Here is a 10,937-nt window from a genome sequence, read left to right on the forward strand (position 1 = left end):
TGAGAAAGCAGCAGCACTGGAAATGGAGAAGGCCAGAGAGCTATGGTAGCCATAGAGAATGAGAGAGAGAACCCATTCCAAAATGTTCCAGGTAGCTTAGTGATTGGGCGGCAGATGACAGTACAGTTATCAGAACTAGGGCCAGCCAGGCAGAGGATGGGTGAGGATTGGTCAGGGCCTTAAAGGGTTTAATATTTTGCTTTGAGGGGTTTTGAAGGATCCCCGATACCCACATGGAGATGTTTACTAGATCACTGTGAGGTTTGGTGGCCTCAGCCCCAACAGTCCCTCACTGGGTACCCTCCCTCTTCTCTTAAAGCCAATGTGCTTCGGGAGAAGCTGGCTCCACCCCAGGCAGGATTTGAACCCCTACAGATATATGAGATCATTAGCATGACACAGTTACTATTGATTGCAAATTACAGGATGCCCAGCTCAAGCCAACTCACACAATAAAGGGGCCCAGTGAGTTGCATAACTGGAAAGTTCAAGAGATCCAAGATGGGTTTCAGCGATTTGATTTGGTCATTGAGCTGTGCCCTGCAAGGCCTCAAATATCTCTGCTGTTCTGCTTTGTGGGCCTGGTTCTGAGGCTGGCCTTCCTCTTGATGGCAGGATGGCTCCAGCAGCACCAGATGTCCCACCTTCACACCACATTAGTTAAGAATCATCTCTGGATTCTTAGAAGTCGAGAGGCTCCTTTCCCAGAAGTCTCCAGCACATCTCCCTTCCCATCTCACTGACCTGGACACATGACCACTGCTGAGTCATTGCCTGTGGCTAAAGAAGTGCCATGTGTTCACTGGCGAAGGCTTAGCGAAGGATTTTTCCCTGATCCACTCAGGGACCACACTTTGACGTGGCAGTAGAGCCGGCTTCCCCTAAAGCATATTGGCTTTAAGGGAGGCAGATGGGGACCTAGCTAGGGGACTGTTGGGGGATGTTCAGTGCCAAAGGATGTAGGGTGCACAGCTCCATGGAGATGCGCCTCTGTGGAGACCTCCAGAGGCAGGGAGAAGAGCTTTGGGGAACACAAATTCTGAGAGGGATGAAAAGTCCTAGGAGCCAGAGAGAGACTGAGAGGCTACCTGGAGAGGCAGGAGGAGAACAGGCTCTGCACCCTGGGCAGGAGGGCTTCAAGGAGGAAGTGGTGGTCAGGTGGTGCACAATGAGTAGATGTTCTAGGTGCCCATTTCAGTTAACAGATTACCTTGCTACATGCTGTGACCCAAACGCACAGCCAAAAAGCCTGCCCTGTGGGGCAGTTCCTAGCTTTGAGCTTAATTAAGGAGCATTAATGCCAGTTGAAACCATTTTTTCCCCTTCAACTGGCCAAATAGAGAAACGTAGAAGAAGCGAGGTTTTCTTTTTTCCCTTCATATATATTCTTTTTTATTTCTTGTTAAATCTTCCCAAAACAGAGACATTCAACAGTAGTTAGAATGGCCATCTCCGGCCGGGCGCAGTGGCTCAAGCCTGTAATCCCAGCACTTTGGGAGGCCGAGACGGGCGGATCATGAGGTCAGGAGATCGAGACCATCCTGGCTAACACAGTGAAACCCCATCTCTACTAAAAAATACAAAAAACTAGCCGGGCGAGGTGGCGGGCGCCTGTAGTCCCAGCTACTCGGGAGGCTGAGGCAGGAGAATGGCATAAACCTGGGAGGCGGAGCTTGCAGTGAGCTGAGATCCGGCCACTGTACTCCAGCCTGGGCGACAGAGCGAGACTCCGTCTCAAAAAACAAAAACAAAAACAAAACAAAACAAAAAAAAGAATGGCCATCTCCCAATGTTTAAAAAAAACCTGAACCCCCGCAATGGATGAACGAAGTAAAGGGTAGTAACCTAGAGTTCAGCTGAGTAGGCCACTGTGGAGCCTTAAGTGGTGAGGTCTTCCAACTTCAGAGTGATGTGTCTTCAACTTGTATCATCGTTTTAGTGGAAAAACATCATTTAATTTTGGTGAAATGAGATTCATCTCACGACAGGATTAGTAAGCACTCACGGAATTTCACATTCAAAAAGTGAGGTTTTCTGAAGAAAGGAATGGTTCTTCTGAGGCAGGGGTCAGAGTTTTGTCCTGTGTTTATAGGATTTGTGATGTGGATGTGTTTTCCTTGGGGCTGATGAGGGATACCCAGGGGGATCTGTCTGGTTCTGAAATCCAGGATGCTGAGTGCCAGGCTCCCTGTAGAACTGCTGATTTTAAATGGGCCATCTCGGGTTGGCCTTCATCCTTTGTCCTCACTGAACTCGGGGGCGTCCATTTGCCTGATTTCACCCTGTGCCTTTGCTCATTCTTTTAGATAAGTATGCTGTTCGCTTCATCCCTCATGAGAATGGTGTTCACACCATCGATGTCAAGTTCAATGGGAGCCACGTGGTTGGAAGCCCCTTCAAAGTGCGCGTTGGGGAGCCCGGACAAGCGGGGAACCCTGCCCTGGTGTCTGCCTACGGCGCAGGACTCGAAGGGGGCACCACAGGTAACCCACTCCTCTGCTTCTTGAAGACTTAACTGAATCAGCTCCAGGGACAAGCCAGATGGAAATCCTCAAGCCCCGTGGAAGCTTTTTACACGCGCTTCCCATGGAAACTGGGGTCATGCACACTTTGGAGGCACTTGCTGTCCAAAGCTGTTTTGGGAGTTGCGGTTTGGCCCGTGGTAAATTCAGAGTGAGAGCTTGATGGCTGTGTTATCACACCTCATTACTGTTAGTTGTGATTCAGATTTCTTCCTCTGCCAGGTTTCTTGACTTTCAGAACAGGATGCTGATAGTCAGGGAACACAGCACAGTGTCATTAATTTTGAGGGTTTCTTTGCCTACACAGAATTCATGATGCATCCAAGGGGGCTCCTACCCATCTGTTCTTTCATGGTACCGGGCCCCCAGAAGTGCACTGAAGCAGCAGTAAGACCTGTCCCAGCCCATCTCCTCCTCTTTTTACTCTCAGATCTTAATGGAGGAGGAGAAAAGACTGAAATGGTCAAAGAATTCTGAAGCTTTTTGGACCCATTGCAATTTATTTTTATTCTTTGCCACAGATGGGACATGTTTGATTGTGAAAAATACAGGCAGTGAAGAAGTAAATAAAGTGGGACTCACTCTATCTTCTCTCCTCCTCCCCCACCTGGGTCCAGAAGCAAACGGTTCCAGGAAGGGAGGGCCTTCACCCTGTCTGTCATCTCATTGTCTTCATTCTTGGTTGCTGGGTTGGTTAGCTAATCGGTTCATTAGACAAGCAGACACAGAGTTTTGCTTTTGTCTTACAGAAGGAATCTTACTGCATCTACTGTGATACAGCTTGTGTTTTTGCTTTGACCTCTTAAAGATCTTTCCATGTCAGAACAGATCTTCCCCTCCTTTTCCTGGCTGTGTGAGAATTCCTGCTGTGAATCACAGTTATTTGAACAGGTGGCATCGGGTGGCGTGCAGTGAGTGCGTCACTGTTATGGAGGCTGCCAGGGTGGAGAGCCGGTCCTTAGTCTCTGCAGGGGAAGTGCGCAGTGTGGACTCACTGGGGCATGTTTGCATTTGGTGTTACTTTGGACCCCCTTGGGAAAGCATATGTCCGGGTTTCTTGAGTCTCTCGTGTGTGTACCCCCACCCTGCATAAGGAGAGTGGGATAGAGCAGACTTGCCTCCCAGGGGTGAGGGGTGAGTGGCTGCATGGTTGCCTGGCATCCAGCCCCGGGAGCAAGTGTCCTGTGTGGCCAAGGGGCCCTCTTCAGGTGCAGGAGTGACTGGTGGGCTGGCAGGCTGCCCGGGACTCTGACCAAAGCAGTGGCCTCAGCAAAGCCACCCACAGGGGTGGTGTGAGTGCTGCCAGACTCCCCAGGCAAATCCAGTCTGGCTCCACCCTGAACTCTGGGCCTGCAGCTTGCCTTTTGTGAAAGGCAGTGGTATCATTTTACCGTAAGTGATGTCCATTTTACAGATTTGGAAAGTGAGAGGCAGAGGTTGAGTCACTCCCCAAACAAACACTCCCCCAAAAAGCAGTCAGCTGGGAGGAGGCAGAACCAGGAATCAATCCAAATCTGTGACCTCAGAGCCTGTGCAGTGACCCTTGGCCCCCTCTCTAAGTGGCTGGCTCACCCAGAGGCAGTGACTACATCCCCAGCCCACTTTGGGGTGTCCTAAACCAGGACCCCTGTCCTCCCGGCTGCTCAGGAGTACTTTCCAGGCAGCAGTACTGGCAATTGGGCCCTGACAAGCTACTCACCTTTTAGGGCCCAGGTGGGGTCCTCTAGGCACTTGGAGCGCGTGGCAGGCTTCAGGCCAGGCCCCACAGCAGCTGCTGGGGTCTCCCACACTGGCCAGGAAGCATCTCACCTTCCTGCTGGCTCATGCCGCTGTGCCTGGGCCCTCTCCCATTTCCTTTTGGCTGTTTGCACACCTTTTTGGGAGCTTAGGTTTCAGGCTGTGCTCTGCAAGTGTTGGACGCTGCTGAGAGAAGGAGCTGCTCTTGCAGGGAAGCTCCCAGCCAGGAGGGGAGAGGTACAGAACCGCCTGCTTCAAACCCTGTGTAAATATTGCTCTTGTCACAGGGAAGGCGTCTTGTTTTTCCAGCCCTCCTGCTCCCAAGCCTTTCCCTAAATATCCATTCTGAGATTACACAGCTGCAGTGTGCATGGAATGAAAAGGTATCTGTGCTTGGCTGCCAGAGTGCCCAGTATCCTGACCTTCTGAACAAAGCAAACCTCCCTCTGTTTTTATGGGTGAGTTTGCTGTATCTCTTGGCTCAAGCTTTAAATGGTCCATTCTGTAGATTTTGGAATAGGGGAATGTGGAGAATTTGAGGACGGGACCCTGCTGGAGGAGGCTTGAGAGGCAGGGAGATAGACCAGGGAGCTCCAGATTCTTTGGAGCCACTGAGCAATTTCCCTAATAAAATGATCCAGGAATCCCAGTGTGCTCGGGGTATACCAGAAGGGCCTCCTTCCCTCCTTCTATCCCCTTACCTGCCTTGAAGAACAAGCAGTACTGCATTTAACGTGCATTAAACTCATAGGAACTGGGCCGGACATATTTGAGGGGGTGGGGGAAGACCGCCGTACCCAGAGATGTTTTGTGGTGTCAGATACAGGTTGTAGCTAGAGGCAGTGGTGACAGACTTCTGCTTGTGGATTTTTTTCTTCCATCTTCTCTCAGGTAAGTGCTTTAGCTCCAAGTTGGACAGACTTTATGTTTAAATCCCAGTTCTGCTGGTCCTCAGCCGTGTGACTCCAGATGAATTATCTGACTTCACTGTGCCTCTGCTTCCTTTCCTGCAAAACAGGAATAATAACGGGACCCACCTAATAGGCTTGTTTGGAGCCATAGAGGAGGTAACAGCCAAGTAGTAGCTCTTGTCCCATAACCCCTGATTTATCTTTTCCCACCTTGTCTTCCCTGCCCTTTTGGACACTCACAGTCAAGATGAACTGATTTTTGGTTGGTCAAAATATTGCATTAGCACCAAATGGGTGCGGTGGCTCATGCCTGTAATCCAACCACTTCGGGAGGCCAAGGCAGGAGGATTGCTTGCCCCAGGAGTTTGAGACCAGCCTGGGTGACATAGTAAAACTCCATCTCTACAAAAAAAAAAAAATTAAAGACGAACTTAGGAATGAAACAGCTTGTTAAAAAATGGTGGAACTTTCCCCTGCAGCCACATCATTTCAACCTCACTTTAAAAATATATTTTTGGCCTGGCACAGTGGCTCACACCTGTAATCCTAGCACTTTGGGAGGTGGAGGTGGGAGGATCACTTGAGCCTAGGAGTTTGAGACCAGCCCAGGCAACACAGCAAAACCCCATCTCTACAAAAAAAATTAAAAATTAGCCAGGTGTGGTGGTGCATGCCTGAAGTCCCAGCTACTTTGGAGGCTGAGGCAGGAGGATGGCTTGAGCCTGGAAGATTGAGGCTGCAGTGAGCTGTGATCATGCCACTGTACTCCAATCTGGGCAACAGAGGAAGACTTTATCTCAAAAAAAATATTAATAATAAAGCCAGGTGCCCTGGCTCATGCCTGTAATCCCAGCATTTTGGGAGAGCAAGGTGAGCAGATCACTTGAGGTCAGGAGTTCGAGACCAGCCTGGCCAATATGGCGAGACCCTGTCTCTACTAAAAAAATACAAAAATTAGCTGGGCATGGTGGGGAGTGCCTGTAATCCCAGCTACTTAGGAAGCTGAGGCAGGAGAATCGCTTGAACCTGGAAGACAGAGGTTGCAGTGAGCCGAGATCATGACACTGCACTCCAGCCTGGGCAACAGAGCGAGACTCTATCTCAATCAATCAATCAATAAAATATCTTTCCTTATCGTCACCTTACAGCTGCTTCCTGGATGGACACACTGTCTCCTTGTTGCTCACCTCCCGCTTCTTCCCTACGTAGCCCCTGGCCTCAGAGCTGCTGCTTGAGGGGCTTCTTGGCTGCACAGATTAGATACCATGATGAGGTTGAGATAGTGGGGAGGGTGGACCTTGGGACAGGAGCCTCAAGAGCTTCCAGGAACAGCTGGGTTGTGTTTGAGAGTCGCACGATAGCAGCTCTTTTGTTTTATTGATATCCAGAACAATAATTCTTTCTCTGGACTAGGAGCTATAATTAAACCAAAATATTTCCCAGCTGGGGCAGTGTCTAGAGCTCTGGCAGAAGCACAGCCCTGCCTGGGGATGCTATGCCAGGCATGCCCCATAGAGGGCACTGTAGCAGGCATGTGCCAGGCCTGATGACTGAAGGAGGCTCTCCCTGGACCAGCTAAGTTGTTTCAGGGCTGCGGTTAGGGGATCTGAGGCAGCTCCACTGTCCATCCAGGGGTCAAGAGATGAGCCTGGCACCAGAGCCATGCAGTCATCGTTCAAACCGAGCTCTACCACTTTCTAGTTGTGTAGCATGACTGGCCCCCTGCCTGAGCCACAGAGTCATTTGTGAAGCAGGAATCGCGGAGAGGATTCCATACCACATGTGTAAATGGTGCTGTGCACAGGACCCGGAGCCCGAGTGGGGCACACATGCCCCGTCATCAGGAGCTGCTGTTTTGTTCCTGTGCCTGTTGCTGGAATTCACAGCAAAGTGGGTGGGCTGGCAGGTCACAGTGGCTGCACCCAGTCTGTAGCACAGTGCCTGGGGTGAGGGCTGAGGAGGAAGGGAGGAGATGCTTGGCCTCCCTGGCTTCTCCAAGTCTGCTCAGAGAAGAAAGGACGGTCAGAGGGGCCCACGCCTCCCCCACACCCCTGGAGGGAGAGCTGGGCTCTGGTGGCTGAAGCAGCATTTCAGGCTCACAGTGTGACTCAGGCTTCTCACCCTTAACCACAATGGCTTATGCCCAGAGGAGAGAACAGGGTGTCCAGGCTGTTGGTGCTTGTGGGCGAAATGTCAGCCATGCTCCTCCTGCCTTGGCCTGGAAAAGGGAGCCCTCACCCTGCAGGACCTGAGGTTTTCTCTGCCAGAAGTTCAGAGCTAGTGTCGGTGGGTTCCCATGCCACCAGGGCGAGCTCTCTGTGAGGGGACCTATGTGTGTCCCCCACCACGGCCTCAGTGCTCCTGGGAAAGCCCTCCAAGCCATCAACACAGCATTTTCTATTCCTTTCTCCCAGGTATCCAGTCGGAATTCTTTATTAACACCACCCGAGCAGGTCCGGGGACATTATCCGTCACCATCGAAGGCCCGTCCAAGGTTAAAATGGATTGCCAGGAAACACCTGAAGGGTACAAAGTCATGTACACCCCCATGGCTCCTGGTAACTACCTGATCGGCGTCAAATACGGTGGACCCAACCACATTGTGGGCAGTCCCTTCAAGGCCAAGGTGACAGGTAACGATCAACTTACCTTCGGAGTTACTCTCCCTTCCTGGGGAGCTGGTTTTGTCAGATCAATCATAGTGGAAACTATGGATGGTTTTGGGTGTGTTAAAGCTACTTTGAACTTTGAATGTCAGTAAATAGCATGAGATGTCAGAGGGCAGTGTTTGAAACTTACAAAAGTCCACAGAGTGGAGCGTGCAGAAGTTGAGAAAACAGGTAGTTTTCTGTCTCTAACAGGAAAGAATAGATATTGAAATCTTATGTATTTGTTTAGATCAGGGCCTGAAAAATCCCCTCATTTCTAATTTTCACTTTAAAAATAATCAAAAGGTGGCCGGGCACGGTGGCTCAAGCCTGTAATCCCAGCACTTTGGGAGGCCGAGACGGGCGGATCACAAGGTCAGGAGATCGAGACCATCCTGGCTAATACGGTGAAACCCTGTCTCTACTAAAGAATACAAAAAACTAGCCGGGCGACGAGGCGGGCGCCTGTAGTCCCAGCTACTTGGGAGGCGGAGGCAGGAGAATGGCGTGAACCTGGGAGGCGGAGCTTGCAGTGAGCTGAGATCCGGCCACCGCACTCCAGCCTGGGCGACAGAGCCAGACTCCGTCTCAAAAAAAAAAAATAATAATAATCAAAAGGTTTTATTATACTTATAAAAATGTGTCTCCTCCAAAACACCGGAAAAAATACCAAACTATGAAAACCAGTTCACAGCCACCACCCAAGGTAACCACCATAAACACTGTAGTAAATCCCTTCCACACGTCATGATTCACTGTTAAGTAAAGGATGTAGGTTCATCGCAGAAAAATTAGAAAATTCACATAGAAAAATCATCCTTTCTCATCCACAGAATCATTTTTCGATATTTCATTATATGTCATCCCAAATTTTACTCTGCTTATACATAGACTATTTTATGTAAATAGAAAGATGTGAATTCCACCGGCACATCTTTGGGTGGGGTGGGGGCTGGGGGGATTGGGAGGGTTCTAGGCCTTGTCAGCCAAGGCCGGACTCATCCATTTGCCCAGAAAGCCAGATCCTAGTTGTATGGGGGTAGGACCGCAGGGGTTTAGAAGACATTATGGGTGTGAGATACGGGTGTGGTGGCTTTTGTATCCAGGTGTTGGGGTGCGCGGGCTCTCCTGGGGCTACTATGTAGGGTACTTGCCTGTCCTCTGGCTGAGAGACCCCTCTTGATCTGGCCATTCACGCCTGTCCCCCTCCCTCCTGTATCTTAGGCCAGCGTCTGGTTAGCCCCGGCTCAGCCAATGAGACCTCATCCATCCTGGTGGAGTCAGTGACCAGGTCTTCTACAGAGACCTGCTATAGCGCCATTCCCAAGGCATCCTCGGACGCCAGCAAGGTGACCTCTAAGGGGGCAGGGCTCTCGAAGGCCTTTGTGGGCCAGAAGAGTTCCTTCCTGGTGGACTGCAGCAAAGCTGGTAGGTGTCTGGGCCTTTTCAAGGGTGGGGTGGGGCAGGGGCAGGCTGGACCCCCTGGGTACACTGACCTTCCCTGCTGAGGTCTCCTGCAGTGCCTACCCCCATGTAACCCAGCCGTTTGTAAGTAACCATGTTCATGACCCTGTTCTCCTGCACTTAATATTTTTAAGTGATTTTCTTCTCTTTTGCCTTTCGAACTTGGGTATTTATTTGGGTTTCAACGGTCGGTTGCCTGGGTTCTGGCATCCAGTACACCTGGGTTGGAAACCTGGTACTGCCACTTCATTCATTCATTCATTCATTCGTTTGTTCATAAAACTTATTTAACCATGTGACCTCGGAAAGTTATTAAATCTCTTTCCAAAAGTCAGTTTCCTCTTCTCAGAAGTACCTTCCTTAAGGTGCCTGTGAGAGTAAACAAGAAGATTCTCACAGCTAACGCTTAGAATAGCACTTACCGTGTGCTAGCGTTTGACACCCATCACTCCTTAAACCTCACAACTAGCTCGTGAGGTATGTGTCGTTCTCATTCCCTGTTTACAGATGGGGACGCTGAGCTAGGGAGAGGTGAGATTCCAGTCCAAGGTCACCCAGGTAGCAAGTGGCAGGGCAGGGATTTGAACCCACACCGTCAGGCTCTATGAGCCTTTGCTTGTAATTGCCACACTCTCCCACCTCTCAGGGGCCCCAGCGTTACGGCGGAAGCTCCTTCCCTTTGGCTCTCATGCTCCCTCCTCTTCCTGTGCCTGTCCTGACGCATCCGAACGGAATAACCACCTTCTTTTGCCTCCTAGGCTCCAATATGCTGCTGATCGGGGTCCATGGGCCCACCACCCCCTGCGAGGAGGTCTCCATGAAGCATGTAGGCAACCAGCAATACAACGTCACATACGTCGTCAAGGAGCGGGGCGATTATGTGCTGGCTGTGAAGTGGGGGGAGGAACACATCCCTGGCAGCCCTTTTCATGTCACAGTGCCTTAAAACAGTTTTTTCACATCCTGGGGAGAGTTCTTGTGGTTGCTTTTGTTGCTTGTTCGTAATTCATTTTATACAAAGCCCTCCAGCCTGTTTGTGGGGCTGAAACCCCATCCCTAAAATATTGCTGTTCTAAAGTGCCTTCAGAAATAAGTCCTAGACTGGACTCTTGAGGGACATGTTGGAGAATCTTGAGAAATGCAAGCTTGTTCAGTGGGCTGAGAAGATCCCAAGTACACTAGGTGCCAACCAGAACTCTTGGTGGAACAGATCACCCACTGCAGCAGACAGACCGGGCACACGATGAGACTGACGTTTCAGAAAAACAAAACTGGTTAGCCTGAGCTGCTGGTTCGCTCCTCAGCATTTATGAAACAAGGCTAGGGGAAGGTGGGCAGAGAAAAGGGGGACACCTAGTTTGGTTGTCATTTAGCAAAGGGGATGACTTAAAATCAGCTTAATCTCTTTCAGTGCCCATGTTAATGTATTTGGCTATTAGATCACTAGCACTGCTTTACTGCTCCTCACTGCCAACACCACCATGCTCTGTGGCCTTCTTAGGCTTCTCAGAGGGCAGAGTGGATGTGGTGGCAGCCGGGCCCACATGTCTCCCAAGTACCTGTACCCTCGCTCTGATGATTATTTCTTGCAGAGTCACCACACGAGACCATCCCGGCAGTCATGGTTTGCTTTAGTTTTCCAAGTCCGTTTCAGT

The 10,937-nt window shown here is 50.4% G+C and overlaps 1 protein-coding gene across 1 annotated transcript in view; it reads left to right on the forward strand.

Annotated features, from left to right (window-relative positions):
- Window positions 1-10,249, forward strand: part of FLNB (filamin B) — a 167,002-nt gene extending 156,753 nt beyond the window's left edge. Inside the window, 4 exon segments of the mRNA XM_010360474.2 lie at window positions 2,307-2,483; window positions 7,585-7,803; window positions 9,043-9,246; window positions 10,041-10,249. Coding sequence (XP_010358776.1) covers window positions 2,307-2,483; window positions 7,585-7,803; window positions 9,043-9,246; window positions 10,041-10,228 — 788 coding nt within the window. The 3' untranslated portion in view covers window positions 10,229-10,249.
- The last annotated feature ends 688 nt before the right edge of the window (window positions 10,250-10,937 follow it).

The sequence above is a fragment of the Rhinopithecus roxellana genome, chromosome 1 (assembly GCF_007565055.1).
Source record: "Rhinopithecus roxellana isolate Shanxi Qingling chromosome 1, ASM756505v1, whole genome shotgun sequence".
NCBI lineage: Eukaryota > Metazoa > Chordata > Mammalia > Primates > Cercopithecidae > Rhinopithecus > Rhinopithecus roxellana.